Below are 23,446 nucleotides of genomic sequence, written 5' to 3' on the forward strand. Positions count from 1 at the left end.
CAATGAATCCCACAAATATTCGAAACGAGTCGTGTTGGCAACTTCGGAAAAGAAAAGTGGTGCAGCTGATTAGTTCTTTATACGATAACAATTAGTCAAAATAACTATGGATGACAATTCAGGTTGATGAGTTCAGGTTAGCAGATTAGCATGTTCAACGATATTAACTTGAATATAACATGTTTATTAATTTGGGTCAAAAATTCTACTATGAATCAAACGTGTTTATTTGTAATTGACTCGAACCCGACCTGATTGCTTAACTCGATTAACCCGATGTAATTAATATCACATCTCTATTTCATATTAAAATAACATTAACACAAGAGAACAATAAAGTTAAATAAAAAATCTGTTTAAAAATCTCTACAAAATTATTTTTATTCCATTTATATTTAATGTCAAACTAATTAATAATTTAAAAATAAATGTTGACAAATTAAATAAAAACATCAAAAGATTTATAAAGTCAAAAATAATTTTTGTTTTACATGTTGATTTATTGTGCATACTTTTTAGTCACTACATGATTTATGTTTGAAATAAGCTTATAATTATATAGTAATTAATTTCATGTGACAATTAGTCTTGTTATTTTATAGAAGCTTTTGTCTTTTCTTTCTTTTAATTTCTTTAAAAGGTATGAAGATTCAACTAATTAACACTAAACTTGTATAGTTAAAGATAGAATAAGATATTCCATTTTGAAAAGACAATATGAACACTTATACAATAGATCATGTAAGTTAAATATGTTAATAATAATAATCTAAATTTGAAAAATCGTTAGATTTAGAAAGAGTAATGAAATGTGAAGTCAAATTAGGAGGCTTATCATAAGATATATAATTAGTAGTCCAATAATTCAACATATATGATTGGTTTGATCATGTCTATTATTGGTAGACTGAGTATTTTCTTAAATATTATTTGGACTTAAAAGTGCTAGGATGAAGCCTGATTAGACATAATGTAAATGAAACATCTAGAATCACCAATCAAAATTGGTGACTAATCCTCGTTCAATATAGATTTATTTGAAAATTAAAAAAAATAAAATGAGAACAGGATTTTTTTTTTTTTTTTTTTTATAGAATTTAGTATATAATAATAAAAATAAAAATAAAAATAAATATTTTAGTTAATGAATTAATTGATATGATTTATGAAAAATTGAATAAAATAATGTTTGATTATATATATATAATTTTTTTTTTATAAAAAGTTTGTAACTAATTAGAGTCTAAAACAACCATGTGATATTTTTTTTAGTAAGCCACACAACCCTACTCAACAATCATGTCCCAATTTTTTTTAGGACGTTTTTTTTGTTTTTTTTTATACTGAAATCGAATTCAAGAATTTTGACTTTTTAGATAAAATTCTTTATTATTAGGGCTATGGAAAAACCCAAAAATCAATAAATAAATCAGTAACTTACTAGTTTATCGGTTAACTGTTTTTAGCGGTCCTTGTAAACTCAATTTTTATTGGTTAAACGATTCGGTCTGAACTATTTTTATACCGATAATAATTTAATTATATATTCACATAGTTTAATATATAATGATAAAAAAATTAAAAAATATTTTAATATTTTGATTAATTATTTTAATTAACGAACGAAGTGATATATATATATAAATTAAATTATGTATTATATATAAATATATTTAAATTTGTAACCGATCAGAGCCTAAAATACTGGGTGTGATTTTTTTTAAGTAAACGACCACCCAACAATCATGTCTCAGTTTTAACCATATTTTAGTGGAAATCGAATCAGAGAATTTCGACTGATTAGATAAAATTTCTTACTAGAACTGTTAAAATAAACTAGAAAATTGATAACTGATAGTTTATCGGTTTATCGATTTATCGGTTAACCGGTTCTACCAGCTCTTAAACGGTTCGTTTTCGGTTAAACTATTTTTCTACCGATAATAATTTAATTATATATTTTATAATTTATATTAATTATTTTTTGTAAATATTTGATATATTATAATATTTAATAATTTATATATATTAGTAATTTTTAATTTTTAAATTATAATTTATAAAGAATTATTTAAAAAAATAAATTATAAATTATATAAAATTATAAAATAAATAAATTAAAAACAACTGAAATAAATTAATATTTAATTTAAAATTTTGAATTTCTGATTCTAATTAATAGATCAAACCTGGTAAAACTTATATAAATACTAGTAAGGATATATTATTGGTTAATCGATCGGTTGAAACTCTTCTCCTTGTACTTGAACATCCCAATAAACTATACATATATTATTTTTTTCTTTACAAATGTTACTTTATTTTATATATAAACAAAATGGTATTTATTTGTAGCGTAAAGAATATACTTTGACACATAATCCAAATTAATTAATTACACTATCTTTACCGATAGAAGTTAATGGTCCCGAAATTAATAAATCTTTCGTTATTAAAAATAAATTTCGAGAAGTGTATAAAACCTTCGGTGCTATAAGTTTTCACGGAAAGTTTTTCAAAACACTCTCGAAATCCTCCAAAAAAACTGAAAATAATTCTAAGTGTTTGAAAAGAGTAATTATGAAGGTTTTAAAAAAGGATAATTGCGAAGGTTTTCCAAAAAACCCTCGATTTTGACTCTTTCCAAAAAATTGAAAATAATTCTAAATGTTAGGAAATGGATAATTGCGAAGGTTTTTATAAAAACCCTCGGTTTGACTCTTCCTAAAAAAATTGAAAATAATTCTAAGTGTTGAGAAAGGGTAATTGCGAAGGTTTTCAAAAAACCCTCGATTTTGACTTTTCCCAAAAAAACTAAAAATAATTTTAAGTGTTAGGAAATGGGTAATTGCGAAGGTTTTTCAAAAAAACCCTCAGTTTTACTCTTTCAAAAAAACTAAAAATAATTCTATAAGTGTTGGAAATGGGTAATTGCGAAGGTTTTTTAAAAAAACCCTCGGTTTTGACTCTTCCCAAAAAAACTGAAAATAATTCTAAGTGTTGGGAAAGGGTAATTGCGAAGTTTTTTCAAAAAACTCTCGGTTTTGACTCTTCCCAAAAAAACTGAAAAGAATTCTAAATGTTGGGAAGGGGGTAATTGCGAAGGTTTTTTAAATAAACCCTCGGTTTTGACTCTTCTCAAAAAAACTGAAAATATATCTAAGTGTTGGGAAATGGGTAATTGCAAAGGTTTTTCAAAAAAACCCTCAGTTTGACTCTTCCCAAAATAATTCTAAGTATTGAGAATGGGGTAATTGCGAAAGTTTTTCAAAAAACCCACGATTTTGACTCTTCCCAAAATAATTGAAAATAATTCCAAGAGTTGGGAAGGGGGTAATTGCGAAGGTTTTTCAAAAAATCCTCGGTTTGACTCTCCCAAAAAAACTGAAAATAATTCCAAGTGTTGGGAAGAGGGTAATTGCGAAGGTTTTTCAAAAAACCATCGGTTTTGACTCTTCCCAAAAAAACTGAAAATAATTCTAAGTGTTGGGAAATGGGTAATTGCGAAGGCTTTTCAAAAAAATCCTCAGTTTGACTCTTCCCAAAAAACTAAAAATAATTCTAAGTGTTGGGAAGGGGGTAATTGCAAAGGTTTTTCAAACATTCCTTGGTTTTGACTCTTTTCAAAAACCTAAAAATAATTCTAAGTGTTAGGAAGAGGGTAATTGCAAAGGTTTTTCAAAAAACCCTCGGTTTTGACTCTTCCCAAAAAACTGAAAATAATTTTAAGTGTTGAGAATGGAGTAATTGCGAAGGCTTTTCAAAAAACTATCGGTTTTGACTCTTCCCCAAAAAAATAAAAATAATTCTAAGTGTTGGGATGGGGGTAATTGCGAAGGTTTTTCAAAAAACCCTCGGTTTTGACTCTTTTCAAAAAAACTGAAAAATAATTCTAAGTGTTGGGAATATGAAAAGGTCAAAACCGAGAGTTATACCTAAAACTCTCGGAAATATGAAAGGGTCAAAACCGAGAGTTATACCTAAAACTCTCGATAAAACCCCTTTTAATTAAAAAAACCTCTTTTCCTTTCTAGATCACCATCGACCGCTTCTTCCCTCTCCCCTTCTCCCGATCGATAGTCGCGCTCACCTGAAAGACGATCCACACCGATAACGACAAACGCCGCCCACGCCCAACGCCGCCCACGTCCACGTCATTGATTGATCCTTTCGCCGCCTGTAGCTCGTCGTGTATCTACCTGTCGCCGCATCTCTAGCTCGTCGTCGATCTGCCTGCCGCCGTGCTTTTCTCTTCAACTTCTAGGTTAGTTTAATTATGTTTATATTATATGGTTAGATTTATGTTTGATGTTGGTTAGTTTTAGGTTTGATTTAGGTTACAGTTTTTTGGATTTAAGTTTGATTTATGTTTGAATGATGTTAGTTTTATGTTTGATTTAAGTTAAATTTTGTTAGATTTAAGTTTGATTGATGTTAGTTTTATGTTTGATTTATGCTAGATTTAAGTTAGATTTAGGTTAGATTTTGTTAGATTTATAATTTATATTAGATTTAGTATTGAATGATGTTAGTTTTATGTTTGATTTGTTATATTTTATTGGATTTAAGTTTGATTTAAGTTTGTGAATGAATTGATTAATATTGATGTTAGTTTTAAGTTTGATTATTATTAATGTAAGATTTATGTTTGATTTAAGTTTGTGAATAAATTGATTATTATTGATGTTAGTTTTATGTTTGATTATTATTGATGTTAGTTTTAGGTTTGATTTAAGTTTGTGAATGAATTGATTATTATTGATATTAATTTTAGGTTTGATTATTATTGATGTTAGTTTTAGGTTTGATTTAAGTTTGTGAATGAATTGATTATCAATGATGTTACTAATTTCATAAATCATTTATTTCAAAAGGTGGGTGAAATAAGATGGACCCCCTCTATCGTTGAGTTTTCAAGAGGACCCGTACCCCAAAAACTACAAAAGAAAACCCCAACCCGATCCCGGACGAACGAGCGCAAGAGAAGATTATAAGTTAATTGACTTTAATAAAATTATATATAGCTTATTTATATAAATGAAAATTAATTTCAAATGTGCAGGCAGAGATGGAGTAAGTAAGAAGCAATGAACCAAATATCTCTGACTTCGACTTGACGAAGAAAGTGTTCAGCGCCAAATGCATGAGACAGTGATCGGTATGGGATCCGACGTCCGACCCACATAAGAGAATCATCGGAGTGACAACAATTCTCAATGATCTACTGATCGGTTGTTGGAGGAGAATGAATAGCTAAAGGCGGATGTGAGACACATGACGTTGACAATGGAAGAAATTCAAAGGAGTGATATAGAAAGAGTAGAAATGACTAGTGAAATGGAAAAAAGGGATAGAGAAAGATCGCAAAGGGAGGGTCAAATGAAATCGGAGAGGATGCAAATGACGCAAAGAATGGAGAAATATGAACAACAAATTGAATTCTTAATGACAACCCCCTCCCCCCAGCTAGTTAGTACATTATAATTTTTGAACAATTGTAAACTTTGGTTCGACTGATGATAGGTTGTTTGGATGATTGAGTTTGGTTTAGAATTTTAGAATTATAATGATCTTTTGGTTTATGAATATTATTGTATATGTATTGGTTTGGCTGAACAAGTTTTAGTTGCGCACAAAACGATCAGGCTGTTTGAGACATTTATAGAGGCAATACCGAGAATTATTTGTAAAACTCTCGGTTTTTCCCTTACAAGGAAACCCGAGAGTTATTTGAAAAACTCTCGGTTTTTCCTTAAAAGAAAATACGAGAGGTATTCGAAAAACTCTCAATTTTTCCCTTAAAATAAAACCCGAGAGTTATTTGAAATACTCTCGATTTTTCTTGCAAGGAAAAAACCGAGAGTTTTTCAAATAACTCTCGGTTTTTCTTATAAGGGAAAAATCGAGAGTTTTCTAAATAACTCTCGGGTTTTCTTGTAAGGAAAAATCGAGAGTTATTCAAATAACTCTCGGTTTTTCTTGCGAGGGAAAATTCGAGAGTTTTTCAAATAACTCTCGGGTTTTTCTTGTAAGGAAAAACCGAGAGTTTTTTTAAATAACTCTCGTTTTTTCTCTTTGGTATCTAAACCGAGAAATTTATGAAATCTCTCGGTAAATACCCAATTAGATTTACCGAAAATGGCAATACCGACGAATGTCGAGAGCTACCCAAACTCTCGGTATTATATCTATACCGACAAATATAGAGCCATTGCCGAGAGTTTATACTCTCGGTAATGACCCTTTTTTCACCGGTGATTGATTTCAGCTCTTACTATTTGTCTTAACTTTTCCTGGTATTTTTGAAATTTTGATGTTGTACTTTTCTTGTTTGATTGCATTTTTGCTTAAATAATGACAATTTATGTAATTTAGAGAATATATATATATATATATATACATCATATACTCATTCAAACTCAGATATGATTGTTTGCTTGCTTAAATTTTCTACTAGACTAAGTCTATTATTAATTTATTAGTAGGGACTATAACCAACACTAGGGGTTTTCTGTTTGGACTAAGTATGCTCTTATACATGGTTTATGATGGAATATTGAATATGAGTTTGGATTAGTTGTTGCAGTTAGGTGGTTTTGGTCAATAATTTGTTTTTCATCTGAATCGATCGAGTGTAATCCACTACAAGAAAATGGACTGATGGTCGTGCATATCTTCAACCTTTTCGTCTCCTCAAACCATTTGACTCAAACGAGATGTTCTAATTAACTTTCATCCCATGACTTCCACGAGCCCCTTAAGCTAGACATGCACCGAGCCATGTTTATATAAGATAAAATTACAAACAAATTTAAAAGATAAAAAAAAAAAACTTAATGATTTTATTCCATTGGAGAACTAAAACAAAATGGATTTCTTTCACATGGTCACAAATTAAAAAATCCACAGGTTTATTAAAGGGAAGAAAACAATGTAAATAATTAAATAGGATATCCATACATATATATATATATTTCATAAATGTTAATTAGGGACTCTGCAATTAGTCCTAATCTCCCCGTTGGTTCCAGTTAAAGGGCTTATAGCTCCCATCTTGATCATAGACTTGCCAAAAGCATCAAAGAATGCAGCCTGGCTACCGCCAAATTGATTGACGATGTCCACAGTGTCTTCATCGGGGGTGGAGAAAAGAACTTGGTCACTTGTGAGGAGCCCCTTGTTCGTTTGGAGGTTTGTGAAATATCGATTGTCAAAGGTGTTTGGTGTGTCTTGGTCGAGATTCTCGACCACATTTGCGTTTCCACCTTGTGGGCATGTCTGACGAAGTGTCGCAAGGTATGTTGTGTCTATGGTTGGATCAGGGTTACCAGTATTGTTGAAGTTGTAGAGCCTGCCAACGAATGTGGCACACCTAGCTCGACCAAAAGAGTGCGCCCCTAATCAATGACATACATAACATAACAGTCAGAAGGAAAACAAAACCTAGTATATATATAAAAAGTAAAATGAAATAGGTTTATCATGTTCTTAAAAGATACCAGATAAGGCGACTAGGTCAATGGAATCAAGTCCAACATCATCGAACTTATCCTCCAAATCATCGAGCAAGTCAAAAGGGCTTGGAATCGCACTTGTTCCGGCTTGGTTTGCAGTACGACTATCTCTTCTTCCTAACTCAACTGCCCATGTTGGTCCACCAGCCTGCCCATTCATTTTTGTGTTAATTTTGAGATAAATATATGTATAGAGAGACTAAGGATAAGTAATTGTTGACATACCAAAACAACTCCGATCTGAGAAGCTATAGCGAGAATATCTGCACACGAGACGACATTAGGGCACACACTTTCCAAGGCAGTTTTAATATCATCGATTACATTGAAGCCAGTGATTGATTGATTTGGGACTGCATCTTTCTCGCTTTGTATTCCATTACCATTGTCCAACAACAACGAGCCATCACAACCGTTGACCATGCAGTCGTGAAAGTGCATGCGAATGATTCTCGCGTTGATTCGAATGTCACTACGTAAGGCGGGCTCGAGGACTCCTCTTACTACGCTGGATATGTTAGGGCACGTGGTTGAGTAGAAGGAGGAGCTCAACTGAGCCTCACAACCACCGCCAAGCAATATTATACACACCAAAAACAACATGGATGCGATTAGTTTTGTCATCGTCGATTGATTGGTCTTAGCCATCTTATATGAATACGATATGATATTAATGAAGAGATGCCGAAATGGTGAGGTTGAGTTGTGAGGGTGAGAAAGGATTGAAGATGTGGTTTTCATATATATAGGGGAAATTAAGGAGTAGAAAATTAATAGACTTAGACAATGCAAAGACTTTGTCTTGATTTTGATAGCTTGAAGAAATGAATATATTACCTATTGTATTTTTTTTATGTTAGTTATCAAAATGAAAGCAAATTCATCACTGTCAAAATATGAACAAAGGCTTTGTGTTTGGTTGCAATTCTATTTTCAATTATTTTCTTCAAAACTCACATGGTAATTTATTTTGTTAAAATTTTGATTAATTGTTTTGAGCCAATTAGTCTTGATGATTAATTATTTTTGGGATTCATTTCCATTGATTTATTGTGTTTTTTTAGTCAATCATGTTATTTTATATAAATATTTAACATACTTAAAAAAAAAACAAAACAAATGAAGTTCCAACAATCTTTGAACTTATAGTTAAAGATGTTGTAATTCCATTTTGATAAGACTTATGAACCCTCAATTTATAAGCCTCGTTTAAAAATTCCATTTGGAGAATTTAAATATTCAAATATTTTATCAGAATATTAATTTATATAAAATAATAATTTGAAATATAATTTAATTATATATATATATTAATAAATTTAATAACGCTTTTCATTCAAACTCACTCTATTATAATTTTGATCTATTATATTAAATATCTTACATATCTAAATTTGAAGTCATTATATTTAAAAATGTCTATTAAAATGTGTTTGAAGTCAAATTAGGAGGCTCTAACATAAGATAAGAGTAAGTCTCATAAATCAACATGATTATTTTATCATATCTCTAGGTTGTATTGGTAGACAAAATATATAAAATAACTAGGAAGCTTATAAAGAAATACTAGTCATACAATTATAATTAAATAAAATATAATTAGTGATATCATTATATATAAAACACCCATTGTGATTCTTATAATATTTTTAGTAAGAAAATTTCATGTTTTCCTTTAGAATTTTTAATCATTTCGTGAGGTGTTTTAAAATTGAAAGTCACCTCTGATCAATATAACTTGTGAACGTAATTGATTTGATCAAATCTACAAACATACGTCATAGTTTCATTATAATAAACACTCTTATTCAACTAATATGTTGAGATAAATTTATTTAGTAGAGAAATTATTGATATAATACTTATTCAAACACTGAGATTACTTGCTTGCTTCAATTTTTTCACTAGACCAAGTCTATTATTAATTTATTAGTAATTAACACGTTATTTTTATCGGACTGAGTATGCTCTTAATTAGTGTTTAAAAAATAAGTAATGAATTGTTGTTTTTTATTTGAATGAATTATATCTTAAATGTGGAGTGGACGATACAGATTGAATTGAATGTTATAATGATGTGCTTTTGAACAATAAATCTATATCGATTGTGAATATAGCTAGAATCGTTGAGAGCAAGACTTGTCATACTAATTTAGTATTAATCTAATTTACTCATATATTTTTCGTAGATATTCATTTTGAATAACCGGTATCTTTTGTTATGAGAATTTATGAGTTTTCTTGATAATATATCTAGACAAATTATGTTATTATTTGTTTTGTTAATGGGTAATAATGATTTTTGCGTCTTCACTAAACAAATTGCATGTTATATTTTTATGTGGCTAGAGTCTTACTAATAAAGACATAGTATTTGATTAAAAAAAATAGAAAAGTATATATACTATTCAACTAAAATAAAATAGATGATATTGATATTGAGCCTATATAATAAAAATTATTGCTTTTTCAATTGTGATCAAAATTATAATATCTTAATTTTATTTGGTAAAAATATTAATTTTTTTATAAAAAGAGTGAATGAAATGAAAACAACAAAACAAATATAACATACACAATGTCATTAACTAAGTCAAAATAGAACAAAAAGGCTCAAGACATATAAAGATGTCAATAACCACCAAATTTAATATCTTTATCCGATATTGGTGAACCACCACCAAATTTAGCACCCTTCATGTTATTGTCGTTATTGATCAAAACAATATATGTATTTTCTTTATCTAGTCGTAAATAATGCTATTTTCTTTATTTTTCTAACATCAAATAAAAATATCTTTACATGTTCTTGAATCGAGTACTTGACTTATTAATTAGTTTGTACAAATATATATTTTTATTTGACCGCCACATTAAACAATCAAACGTGTCTTTGTTCCATGATAGACTAAATCATTTGAGAATAATTTTTCTATAATTACATAAAATAGATTGTAAAATAGAATAAATAAGTAAAATAGTAAAATTATAATTAAGTTTTATCTATTTAATTAAAAAAATTTAAGACTGAATAATATAAAATGCACTCATTTCCAATGTGTTGACAAGATCTATACTAAAGTTTTTTTTTTTATCTATTAGAGGAACATAGATTAGACTAATAACTTCATTAACAAAAAAATACATTTAATTATTCAAATAAACCAATTTGGACTTGATCAAGCAAACACCAAAAGGGAGGACCTTCATGACTTGGAATAATTATAAAACATGTATTATTAACCCATAGATCTTGGATGTCACACAAATTTGTAAAAGTTGTACCATAAATTCTTAAAACAAGCACACTATATTTTTAGGTTTTTTTTTGTCCCTATTACATAATACATATTTCACTTTCACTAATTTTATTTATTAATTAAAAGTATCCCCCATATCAAACTAGTACCCATACTAGGGACTTATTAATTAACAATGAAAATCTAATTAAGAATTAACCACCCTACAATTATTCCTTATCTCCCCATTTGATCCGGTTAAAAGGTTGATATTCCCCATCTTAATCATCCCATTAACAAAGTCACTAAAGAAAAGGTTTAAACTATTGCTATAACCTTCAACCAAGCTCTTAGTCTCTTCTAGGGCTTCACTACTCGAAAACAATATTTGATCGGATCGGAGGACTCCTTTTCCCGCAATGAGGTTATCGAAGTAATGGTTATCAAATAGATCTGTTGAGTTTTGATCGAGTTCAGTGTTAGCATTGTCATCTCCGTTTAATGGGCAAAGCGTTTGAAGGTCGGAGAGTAAGGATGACTCCAAAGTGTCATCGGGGACTCCAGTGCCGGATAAGTTGAACAATCTAAATCTAAACGTTGCACATTTCGCGAAACCGATTGTATGCCCACCTAAGAGTGATTCAAGTCGATCGGTCAGACGTGAGTTAGTACATTCAAACACTGAGTTATGAGTCTCCAACGTTAATAGTAATATATATACCTGAAAGAGAGACGACGTCGGTTAGGTTTAGGCCAACCGCAATGAACTTTGAAATGATGGCATCAAGGGTTTCAAATGGAGAAGGAAGTAAAGTATTTGCTCCTGTCTGATTAGCCACTAATCCGTCTCTTCTACCTAACAATACCTTCCAAGAGGGTCCTCCACTCTACAATAATAATTAGATATTAATTTATAATAATATATAATAGAATGGATTAGCTAAATCATTAATTAAGTATATATATGTATGTATTACTCATCTTCCATATATAAAACCCTTCAAATTATTTAATCCACCTTGTTGTTAATTAATTAATTTCTAGTTCCATTTGATTATATTGTTATATAATGTGTTATTATCTTTTTCATCATTAACATTAAACTCTTATAAATGTGAGATGATGAAAGTCTACAAATCGAACAAACAAGTAATTAGTAAGTTGGTTTAATGAGATCGAATCAAATTAATTAACTAGCTAGGTCAAAATTAGTGAAAAAATAAAAGAAACAAAAATTACCAATAGAACCGAATCTCGAGCAGCGATGGCAAGTATGTCCGCACACGAGACAACTCCCGGACATGCGTTCTCCACAGCCGTCTTGATCGAATCAACGACTTCATAACCTCGGGCTGAGTTTAAATTTGGGAGAGCAAACTTCTCACCGTCACTTCCATCTAGTAATATTGAGGCATCACAACCCTATATTGGAAAAAAAACGGAATAGTTACTAATTGAGATTGTAAAAAGAAAAAAAAAATGTTAGTTAGGTCAATTCATCGAAACTCACGTTTACAAAACAGTCGTGGAAATGAAGTCGTAGCAAAGAAGCAGCCATTCTCATCTCCGATTTTAGGGCATTTACCACCTGCCTCCGAACAATTTTAAGAAGAGTGGGACACGTGGTTGAGTAGAAACTCGTGTTCAATTGAGACTTCACTTGCAACGCGGTGCATGATATCGTGATAAACAAAGCAAAAAGCACGAAAGAAACATTAGAATTGCTCGATCTCGACATGGCTAGCTTTCGTGTTCTTTTCGACCTTAATCTTAATTAAGTTGTAATGAACACATGAATAATGCTAAGCTTCAATTTATAATCTAAGGTTGAGGATAATTAATTAAATCAGGTATACATTATAATCATTCTTAATTACTTGTGGTGCACGTTCGAATTAAGTTGTTAGTGCAATTCTACGTAGGGCGGCTGCATGCAGCCATTTTAAGACATCCATTAAAGAGATAATTAATTTACAGATGGATTAGGTTATACTTGATTATGCTTAAAGTGAAGATATTGCAATTTTGCATGTCATAAGAATAAGATAACAAGTGTGCTTAATCACTAATCAAAGATATCATTGGATGAATTCATGCTTGTCAGATCTCATTAAATAGTAATGCCGGCTACTTAAGAATTTTATGGATAAACGTGTCGAAATTACGTTTTAAATTTGTAGTCTAATGTAATAGTTTAAATTTGCGTGGCTATCGTTCCCTTTACATACCAATTCTTTAAAGTTTAAATTTGTAGCCAACGCATTTATGTCGAGAGTTAAGGTGTGATTGTCTATATTCTAATTGTCGTCACTGCGACTTTGAATCTCTTTATCGTTAAGCCGACCAAAGTTGTCATAAGAATGAGCATTCATTGAGTCACCTTAAACGATTCAATAGAATATGTCACAAGTATAGAAGGTAAGGGGAGCTTATCCAAACCGAATGAGATAGGATAATTATCTTCTATATAGTCATTTTTTTGCCAAAGTTTTTTCATATGACAAGTTTAGGTCTAATGGAGAAATATTTGAATATAAAAATTATGAATTAAAAAGCATGTGAATGAAATTATGTTTATAAACTAAATTTAAAATTATGTTAGTTTTTCATCTAAATTGTATACAAATGAAACTATTACCTATATATTAATATCCAATTTTATATAGAGCAATTACAAAATGCATGAACTTGATATCATTAATGGTGTCAGAAATAATGTGACAACACGTGATTATACTTGAAGAATGAAATTTTTCTCTCTTATTAAATTTAAGTTCAATCACGTGTTGTTACATTATTTCTAACCATTTTCGACACTCAATTCTTGTTCTATATCATTATTCTTTTATATATTATTATCCCACCAACTAATTAAAAAGAAAACAAAAATTCAATTTGGCACCGTAACTTAATTAATATACTCAAAACAGTCCTTATATATATATTGCTTAAAATATAGTTTAGGGAAACATATGGAGTCCCTTTGAAAAATTAAGGGGTCCGATTCAAATATTTGAGTGAGGCTTAGAGGTCAATTTATATTTTAGAAAAAGAAAAAGTTAGTGCATTTAGTTTGTTATATATAAATGAAGATAAGATGTATAAAAAATTACATAAATAAATGAAGATAAGATAAAATAAAATAATATATAATAGTACTTTTATAGTGAGTGTCCATTTATTTTACTATATGACCTTGTTTATTCATTCACAAATAAAATTCAGATATTATTTTTATTTCATATCTAAAGCTGGTAAGATAGTTCATCTTGAATATATTAAGTTTAGTACATAAATTCTATCTAACTTTACTTATTTTTATGTTTTTTTTGTTCAATTCTTATGAATACCTACAAAGTAATTTCCTTGTTCTAAACCTTCAATATACATCGGAAGCCTATCAAATGTTTGTCTTTCATTAGTATAGCTGGAGTAATTCAAGGGTAAGGAGAAATCTTTCTTCTCTTGTTTCTACATACTTTTAGTCATCTCGACTTAGTCACATGTATATATACTCTAACTCCTTTCCATAGGGTTATTTGAACTCTCATTCATCGAGTCATTTGAACTTACACATTTTATTAAATAATCGTTGTTTGAATTTAAACCGATGATAACTCAATATATGTACTTTTAAACTATAAAATATTAAAAGAAGGTATGAAACATATTATCTATCTTAAAAACATTATAAATACTAGTTAAAATAAAAATAGCTGGAACTAGATGTCTAAACGAGTCGAGTATCATACTACGAGTCGAGTATCATACTACTCGAACTCAATTTGCATTATATATATTCCAACGTGTACAAAAATTTGTATTCAAACTTGGTTCGTTAACAATTTAAACTACTCTAACTCAAAAATCTCGAATGACTAAGAAAAAAAAAAAACAATTATGAAGAAGAAAAAAATATATAATATATAGGACTTTTTGAGCTTATTAAAATCTATTTTTCTTTAATTGTGTTTCATTTTTTTCCGGTTCTTTTTGTTTATTTTAAATGGTTCTCGCATTCATTAACAATTTTCTCTTTTAATAAAAATTTTACCCTTACTAAGAAAAAACTAATCTAAAAGAATTACAATCAAAATAAATTACTCCTAAGAACCTAACATTTTGAAGAAAAAAAAGTTTTTATAAGTTAATGCAACAATAATAATCCAAATAGCTCACAATGAACAAAACAATATTATACCAGAAATGTGGAAGATCGATCGAAAAAAGAGGGTGGAGAATTGTAAAAAAAAGAAATTAAGAAAAGAGGGTGAAAAGGATATAAAAAGTAAAAATAAATATTGAGAAGAAGAGACATGTTGAATTTATATAAACTCGAATACAAAATCAAGATACTAAACTCAAGCAAACCAAATTCAAGTTGAACTACACACGAAATTATTATTTTTTTATTACTATTATTAAATGTAATTTTCTTTCCAATAAAACATTTATTCAAATAATAATTTAGTTATTCTAAATCCAAGATGCATAATCCACTACAAATCAGTTAATTCCAATATTTGTACTTTAAAAAAAAGGTATTAAGAATAAGTTAAAATTGTATTAAGAATTTAAAATGATTGAAGGATAAAAAAATGTAATGCTTTAGTTATTGTATGTAAGCAATAAAAATAAGATAGTAAAATATAATATAATATAAAATAAAAAAAGTATAATTAAATTCAATTAATGTATTTTAAACTGCATTTGTTTAATGTAAGACTACTAAATAAAAAAGTTACCAATATTGCTTTTGGAGTTAGTAGTAATGCTATCTAAACTAACTCGAAATCGACAAAACTTAGATTGACTTTGAGTGCGATAATACGACAAAAATAAGTTTGATTTGAATGCGATAAGATAAACGACAAAACTTAGTTTGACTTTGATTGCGGTTCAATCTATTTTGTCAAATTTGGATAATTCAGATGGAATGCACATCCTCAAACCTGGGGAATCCGGTTTGAATCAAATCTAAGTCTTATCTATTTAGGTTCTTACACCAAAAGATTGTTGATAAAACATTTTAAATACAATTGGGGTTAAGTTTCACATACTCCCCCACCCCTCTTATAGCCCGATCATTTTTCGAAAACATTTTTCGAAAACATTTTTCAAAAACATTTCCAAATAGGCTGCATAATAATAGAAAACCCAACCCGAAAGAGAAGATATTTACTATAAAATCTTTGCACAAAACAAGGCATTAAGTCATGCCCAAACCTTTTACAACACAAAGGAGGCCGATAAGGTTATCATCTTTCAATCAATCGAAATCCGCAGCTGCTATACAAAAAATGAGCTTAAATGCACAAAATCAGTAGCAGTACAGTATTGACTCTGAACTAAATAGAAAATACCTCAAATGAGTCCCAAAACTGAGATTTGGCTGGCTGGCTCCATCATTGAACTGAGAAAGGAAGTAAATCTGACTCAAGACCTAGAAATAGAATGTAGAGATAATGAAAGGCATAAAACATGATCATCAAAACCTATCTTATACAATAAAGATGAATGAAACCCATATATAAGGAAGAACTAATTCAGTCAGAATCTTCAAGATGATCATAATAGTTGGGATTGGGAAGAAAAGCATGAATGAATCAGCAAAGTAAGACATGCTAAATCAGGCATGCATATAAGTAGCAATAGTAATAATAAACAGATATATCCAAACACGATACTTAGATGATGATTAACAATATAATCGCAAACATCTTCTCCTTCTCCTTCTCCGCCTCTTAGTCTTGTTCTTCGTCCACCTTCATCATATCAGCAACATCAACTTCTTTTGAACTGTTTTCGAGCCCATCTTCTTTGTTCAAACCAATTTCTACTTCTCTACTTTCTTTTTCAGGTTCATCATTCATTTCAGTTTGTTGTTTCTCAGCTAATTCTTCAGCACGAATATCCTCGTGAAACTCAACCTCCGATTTCATTCCAATCTTGTTGTCAATTTCATCTCTATCCCTATACCTATCCTCACTTTCGTTTTCCGAAACACTATCCACAACCTCCTCATTAATCTCCTCAGCCGGAGCTGTTTGTTTCCGCTTAGAACTTTCTAGACGCAGCATTCTCCTCCTCAAATCCCCCATCTCCCTTTCCATCAAAAACAGCCTCTCCTTTAAAAGGATATTCTCTTCTTCCAACTGAGCTATATGGGTATCTTGATCATCAACACGATTCTCCAACAAATTATTATTGTAATCAACTCCATAGTTTGGATATATCATCTCAAAACGACTCAAATCATGATCCAATCTCCTTTCTACTTCAAGATGCTCCTCCACATCACTCTCACTCGACCCACCGTCATCTTCTTCATCATCTTCGTTGACTAATTCAGCCTCGTGACCTGGCGATCGAAGCCTGATTAATCCCTTCATCGATCCATAACCATCAACTCCCCATTCCTCCTTCGCCATATCGCCAAGAATCTCCCTGGATGGCGAGAAATTAGGCGTGGGAAGAACTGCGGGTGTCACTGGACACGGCGAAACAAGGTCTGCGATACCGCCTGATTTCTTAGCTCGAATGATGAATGAAGTTGTGTTTCTTGGAGCGAACGGGACGTATCTGTTGTACTTCTTCTTGGGATAAAACCTACGAGCTTTCAAACGGTTTTGATTTTGTAAATCAGCCAGCGCAGGAGGCTGATATCCGGAACTGCTTCCACCGCCTCCACCGCCGCCGCCGGACATTGGTGGCATATCTTTCCTCCTGACGTCTTTTCGCTTATCGTTATTCCCTTTCTTCCCCAGCCAATTCCGAGGTTTCATAGGGTTTTGAGAAATGAATCCTTGTGTCATTGGATTTGGAAACTTCATCATATCCATAGATGTCTGAGGAGGCGGAGGCCACATACCGTAACTCCGATTCATCATCTGTGGCTGACCTATTCCCTGAACAGATTACTTTCATTCATTATACATCAACAAAACAACACTAATCTTAACAACAACAACACTAATCTTACCTGAGGTGGATTCATCATCATCTGCGGCGGCGGATTGATCATTTGAGGCTGATTCATCATCTGAGACTGATCGTTCATTGATACAACCACCAAATCAAAACCTAATTCAATAATCAAAACCCTAAGTCAAGAACAGAACAAAACAGAGCAGAAATGAAAAAGGAAAACGTATCCGTCTTCTTAACTAGCAGATTCACAAAGAAACAATAGATTTGATGAACATAAACAAGATTTGGAAGATTGATTACAACAGTAATTGAGTCAGATTATCGATTTTCTTGTTCAAATCAAAGTTGAGAAGATCTTCGTACAAACGATCTATCTGATTTTGAATTCTTAGACCCAAGAAATTAGCGAGATTCAGAGGTTTGTCGATTTCGTCGAATTCAGAAAGCTTTGTAAATGGCGTGCATAAGGGCCGTAGGGCTCTATTTATTCTAAACGAAACCGGAATTACAGGTAGCTTAATGAAATCGACGGTGTAGAATCACCGTATCCAATACATCAACGGCTGATAATTAATAAGATTCATCTAGGTTCGGAAAATAAATAATATAATATAAATATAATTATTCTATTAAGTTGATCTAGTTTCACTTTACCAACGTTCTTATTTGAATAATTAAATATAATTATTATTTGAAATGTATATAAATAATTCAATTTTGATTTAGAATTAATTTATTTTATTTTTGTTTTTGAAAGAAACAAACCTAACTCTAATCTAATTTTAGGCATATTCTTAATAGGGGTGATGCAAACTAAGCCTAGACTCACACAACCCTATGTCAAAAAAAATATTATAAAGTTTGAATCATAGTTCTAAAACTTTTTAATAAATTAGTTAATCAACCAGAATATGCTAATGCAATTTTATAAAAAAAAATTAAAAAATAAATAAAATTCAAATATATTATAAATAATAATAATCGTTTAAGGACACGAACGATAAAACATTTCATGAAAAAAAAATTAAAAAATGTTACTTAATAAATTATTGAGCTCGTAAATTCTCGAGAAAAACGATTATCACTTTAATGGACTCTACTTGCTTTCTGGAATAAATCTAAAAAAACGTCATAATAATAACATTATTAATGATACACATCGGACGACTACGATTATTGAAAGTTTGACGATTTATGTCCAACCAAATAATTCACCAAAAAATAATTGGGATCATAACTCAAATATATATGCTTTCTATCTACTACATCAATCCAAACTTTCTATCAACTACCCAGAAAACTCGGATATCACCTAATGAATATTCCACAAAATATTTCAGATACAATGCAAAAGTAAGTGAGTTGTCGATTCAACTTTCTCGTGACACAAACGACAACGACTAATCATAATACAATATTTTTTCATTCACACATCATCAGTAAGAATTCTACATTGAATAACGCTCCATCCAAATAACGAGACCTTAAATGGAATTTTTTATTCCAAAATTTCTCCCAATAAAATTATATGGAATCATCTTAACAAATAACTTGTAGGAATGCCCCACGTAGAAACTATTCAAGATTTGTTAATACATAATGTCTTGTTCAGACGGGAACACTTATTTAGGTCATATTAAAAATAAACTCTATTATGGGACGAACTCTCACTAATTTTAATCTTCTATATCTAATTGGGCTAGCGAAATCACTAGACCAGTGATCAAAAATATCATTAACTATGGTATTTCTACATACAGCAAAAGCAAATTCATGATACGTAGTAGCTAGATTTCTAACACTACATCAAATGTCGTCCTAAAAACTTATTGAAGAATCATTACCCATAATAAATCTAGAGTGCTCACGAAATTTTTTCCACATATAATAAATTATCTTCCAAATGCTACACATCGTTAGATAATTAGATATTTTGGTGAATCAGTCAGACCAATAATGACCATATTTACATTTGATTATCGAGTCTCAAAAACTATTCAACTCTATTGCAAATCTACTACACCATTTTGATAGAAAAATCATATTAAAGAAAAAAAGATCACAAATATCCAGACTTTCTTGATGTTTAGAACATTTAACATTATCTCAACTTTATAGATGACAAAACGATGAGTTAGAATATTTTCATAGGAATTTGCACTATTCTCTTCATTTTCACTGTCACACCTTTAGGGAGGATGAATAATGACATAATATATATATACATATATGACAACACACTTTTAATGAGGATTAACTAACCTCATTTCGAGATTATTTTACTTTTTCACCTAACAATTACATTCTATTTTATTGATAATCAAGTCTTAAGAGACATTGAATCATAATTTAACATCCAATAACATACCTAGATATGTTGACGGAAGACTAGCAATTTTAAATTCAACACATTTACCAACTTTATTCTTCTCTTATTCAAAACAAAATCTAAAAAAAATATGTCTAACTTATTAAAATTAACTCGAAGACCGGACCAATCACCGAAAAAACCATAAAATATACTGAAGGTGTTTAAAATTATTGTGCGTAGCATGAATCATGTAGAGAGTGTCATTAGCTAAAAATCAAATGTGATATGGTAAAATTATATCTTTGACCCACAACTCACTCCTCGGATGAGTCCCGAGTTTTTTACAAAAACCATTATTTTTAGAGCATTTTCATAACAACGACGAACAAGAAATGAGAGAGTGAATCATCATGTTTTATTCATCGGGAGCTTTCGAAAAATATCTGAGAACTCCAATTATTAATGACAGAAACTTAATCGTCGAGATATAAAATCTAATCCAACCAATTCATTTCGCACCCATTCTCATTATATCTATTATATCAAATAAAAACTCTCAATTGACATGATCATAAGTTTTTTCTATGATTAACTTGACAAAAACACATTTATCACATTTGAATAAGCTAAGTTAATGCACTCATTGACTATTAATACGACATAATAAATTTGACGACATTTCATAAACGTCATCGCATTACTAGATATGACTATCACACTCTCCACAACCTATTGTCTAGCATTTTGCGACAATCTTATATAAAAATAAAACGAGACTGATAGCCCTAAAAGTTTTTCACATCAATAGTTTTGGAGCTTTACGAATGAGATATATCAATATAGAGTTTCGACTCTTGTCAAATGATTAGAAACGATGAAAAAAATGATCAATCGTTTCCATAACTCCAGTCCTAAAGAAAAAACATGCATTTGAAAAAAATCAAAGTAAACTTGTCGCTTTCCGACGTTTTATCACTTTTGCACCTTTTAATGACCCCATAAACCTCCTCAAACGAAAAAAGAGTCTCCAATATATCTTTTTACGTTTTATTAATTGAATTAAAAATATTACCATTAAATTTAGATATGACCTTTAGTTCATTATCACGAACATCACCTCGATCAAGATTAAATTAATGATATTCTTTCTCTTTTTTTTGGAAAAAGGTTAAAATCATTTCATTAAAATCCAAAAAAATGAGAGGGTCAAAAAAACAAAGTTAGACAAATTTTAGCTATGATTAAATGATGACAATCAAACGACCCTAAAACCTGATTAGTAGCAATCAAACATACAAGAAACAGAGATTACAAACAAAGATTACAAACTGTATCAAATCCTAATTATCCCAATCAGGATTTTTATTTCCATACCAACATAATGTTTCAACATGTTGTTTTCCTCTTCCCCTTCCCCTTCCTCTTCCCCTTCCCCTTCCTTTTGCAATGAAAGATGGACGAACTGAAGAGGTTGATGAATACTACATATATTCTTATTTTGATTTATTTCCGTATATGAACCCGTTCTAATTTGATAAAAAAAAATTATTATTCAGGATTTTCGGGCTCTTCACCTTGTTGTTCTCAACTTTAATTTCGAGATCAATGTCTTTATTTCCTTCAACTTCAGTTTTGGAATTCTCAGCAACTTTGGATTTCTTTGTATCAACTTTGAAATTCTCTTCTTCCTCTTAATTAACATGAGTATTTTCCTTTTTATTTTCATAAACAACCACTTTAACTTGATTTAATTGAGAATGCTCACTATCTCTTCAACATGATTAGGTTGAGGTTCCTAACAAAATAGCATAACATTTTAACACTATAATATTGTAAATTTCAAAAAAAAATCATAAAATTATACATTTTAAAAAATAAAAAATTAATTAGAAAAGAAAACTATTTCCATTTAAGCTACCATCATAATGAGCGGCTTAGGAAAATCCACCTTGATTTTTTTTTTTTTAAATTACCGTAAAAATGTGAGATTACACATTATTTCATAAACTTTTACTCACGTTTATGTAATCATTTTATTCATAATTTTTTCTTTATTTTTTTTAACCACTTCAATCAAATTTAAACCCACTTTACCAAATAGCTTATAGTGTTCATCAAATTAAACAGTAAACTTATGCCTATACAAACTAATAATTTCTAACATATGATGTCACTAAACAAAAATCTATTTACTAAATGAATAACATAATGTCAAATGAATAAGTATATATGACTATACATACATATGTCAATACAAAATATACTATATTTCAATTAAAATGGATCATTTCTTTGTTCATTCAATGTAATTTTAAAATAAATGTCCTAAAAAAAATGAAAAATGGAGATGCGGGGGATCGAACCCGTGCCTCTCGCATGCAAAGCGAGCGCTCTACCATTTGAGCTACATCCCCAATTGAAAAATTAAAATATTTGCAGAATGAAATTAAACAGAAACAATCATACTGTATATATTTTTTGACAATTATATATTCATAAGCTCAAATGAATCAAGAACATATCAATTGAGAACTTCTACACATTACCATAATCTCAAAAGAAGCAAATTCTACATTTTACATAATCTCAAATGAATCAAACATATTTATGTACCAATAGTATTCTGAATTCTGAAATATATAAAATTGCAATATCACATGATTCAATTCTAAATTACAACATAAGCAATTGAACATGTAAGCAAATTAAGAAGAAACAATGAACACTGATTTGAACGAAAATCAAATAGATCAAGTCAACATTAAATCATCAATATCAAATAACAACCTAAAGGAGATATCGATCTAAAGTAGACATTTGAAGTACAGATAAACTACTACAAGATCTCTAAGCTCTCTCACCACGAATACGTCTAGCAAGTTGAATATCTTTAGGCATAATAGTAACACGTTTAGCATGGATAGCGCAAAGATTAGTATCTTCAAATAAACCAACAAGATAAGCCTCAGCTGCTTCCTGAAGAGCAGCTACAGCGGAACTCTGAAATCTCAGATCTGTTTTGAAATCTTGTGCAATCTCGCGAACAAGTCTTTGAAATGGAAGTTTACGGATCAAAAGCTCTGTACTCTTCTGATACTTACGGATCTCTCTTAAAGCAACAGTTCCTGGTCTAAATCTGTGAGGCTTCTTCACACCTCCGGTAGCCGGAGCAGATTTTCTTGCAGCTTTCGTTGCTAGTTGCTTCCTCGGCGCCTTGCCTCCGGTAGATTTCCTGGCGGTTTGCTTTGTACGAGCCATGGGAGATTGATAGATCGTGATATTAGGGTTTTAGAGAGAGGGGGAAATTGATGTTGATGATGATGAATTTGGGCCGCGGGTATGAACTTAAATAGGATGAAAATAAAAGCGCGGGATTTTTTGAAAATTTTGAAAATTTAGATGCCAGCGTGGCGATCCGCGTCTTGTATCAACCAATAAAAAGATTGAATGAA

At 30.3% G+C, this 23,446-nt stretch overlaps 4 protein-coding genes and 1 non-coding gene across 6 annotated transcripts; all 5 read right to left on the reverse strand.

The window, feature by feature from the left end:
* Window positions 1-6,984: 6,984 nt before the first annotated feature.
* On the reverse strand, window positions 6,985-8,162 carry LOC124912733 (peroxidase 15-like). The gene is made up of 3 exons (XM_047453383.1): window positions 7,740-8,162; window positions 7,500-7,662; window positions 6,985-7,397 (listed from the first exon to the last, which is right to left on the reverse strand). Exons 1-3 carry the CDS (start codon window positions 8,160-8,162, stop codon window positions 6,985-6,987), a joined length of 999 nt encoding a protein of 332 aa, XP_047309339.1.
* A 2,681-nt stretch (window positions 8,163-10,843) lies between these two features.
* On the reverse strand, window positions 10,844-12,491 carry LOC124912735 (peroxidase 59-like). Its single transcript, XM_047453384.1, has 4 exons — window positions 12,264-12,491; window positions 11,993-12,175; window positions 11,475-11,640; window positions 10,844-11,383 (listed from the first exon to the last, which is right to left on the reverse strand). The coding sequence occupies exons 1-4, from the start codon at window positions 12,489-12,491 to the stop codon at window positions 10,962-10,964; spliced, it is 999 nt and encodes a 332-aa protein (XP_047309340.1). The 3' UTR covers window positions 10,844-10,961.
* A 3,807-nt stretch (window positions 12,492-16,298) lies between these two features.
* LOC124911557 lies at window positions 16,299-18,126 on the reverse strand. 2 transcript variants are annotated; one of them, XM_047452059.1, is made up of 3 exons: window positions 17,984-18,126; window positions 17,736-17,836; window positions 16,299-17,661 (listed from the first exon to the last, which is right to left on the reverse strand). In XM_047452059.1, the coding sequence occupies exons 2-3, from the start codon at window positions 17,811-17,813 to the stop codon at window positions 16,498-16,500; spliced, it is 1,242 nt and encodes a 413-aa protein (XP_047308015.1). In that variant the 5' UTR covers window positions 17,814-17,836; window positions 17,984-18,126; the 3' UTR covers window positions 16,299-16,497. The 2 variants fall into 2 exon arrangements, with proteins under 2 accessions (XP_047308015.1, XP_047308016.1); XM_047452060.1 differs by having other exon boundaries at window positions 18,047-18,073.
* A 4,210-nt stretch (window positions 18,127-22,336) lies between these two features.
* TRNAA-UGC lies at window positions 22,337-22,408 on the reverse strand. The gene has a single exon. It is a non-coding gene; the product is annotated as a tRNA-Ala (tRNA).
* Window positions 22,409-22,613: 205 nt separating this feature from the next.
* Window positions 22,614-23,312, reverse strand: LOC124912402 (histone H3.2). The gene has a single exon (XM_047453016.1). It carries the CDS (start codon window positions 23,250-23,252, stop codon window positions 22,842-22,844), a length of 411 nt encoding a protein of 136 aa, XP_047308972.1. The 5' UTR covers window positions 23,253-23,312; the 3' UTR covers window positions 22,614-22,841.
* Between the last annotated feature and the right edge of the window lie 134 nt (window positions 23,313-23,446).

This window comes from Impatiens glandulifera, chromosome 8, assembly GCF_907164915.1.
Source record: "Impatiens glandulifera chromosome 8, dImpGla2.1, whole genome shotgun sequence".
NCBI lineage: Eukaryota > Viridiplantae > Streptophyta > Magnoliopsida > Ericales > Balsaminaceae > Impatiens > Impatiens glandulifera.

Bases quoted from the DNA above. Each gene is read 5' to 3' on its own strand.
- LOC124912733 (XM_047453383.1), bottom strand. From the start codon at position 8,162: ATGGCTAAGACCAATCAATCGACGATGACAAAACTAATCGCATCCATG. The intron at 7,663-7,739 runs GTATGTCAACAA...ATGAATGGGCAG, and splicing joins CTCAGATCGGAGTTGTTTTG to GCTGGTGGACCAACATGGGC. The intron at 7,398-7,499 runs GTATCTTTTAAG...GTCATTGATTAG, and splicing joins TGACCTAGTCGCCTTATCTG to GGGCGCACTCTTTTGGTCGA.
- LOC124912735 (XM_047453384.1), bottom strand. From the start codon at position 12,491: ATGTCGAGATCGAGCAATTCTAATGTTTCTTTCGTGCTTTTTGCTTTG. The intron at 12,176-12,263 runs GTGAGTTTCGAT...TTTCCAATATAG, and splicing joins TCCACGACTGTTTTGTAAAC to GGTTGTGATGCCTCAATATT. The intron at 11,641-11,992 runs GTAATTTTTGTT...TTATTATTGTAG, and splicing joins CTCGAGATTCGGTTCTATTG to AGTGGAGGACCCTCTTGGAA.
- LOC124911557 (XM_047452059.1), bottom strand. From the start codon at position 17,813: ATGAACGATCAGTCTCAGATGATGAATCAGCCTCAAATGATCAATCCG. The intron at 17,662-17,735 runs GTAAGATTAGTG...TAATCTGTTCAG, and splicing joins TGATGATGAATCCACCTCAG to GGAATAGGTCAGCCACAGAT.
- LOC124912402 (XM_047453016.1), bottom strand. From the start codon at position 23,252: ATGGCTCGTACAAAGCAAACCGCCAGGAAATCTACCGGAGGCAAGGCG.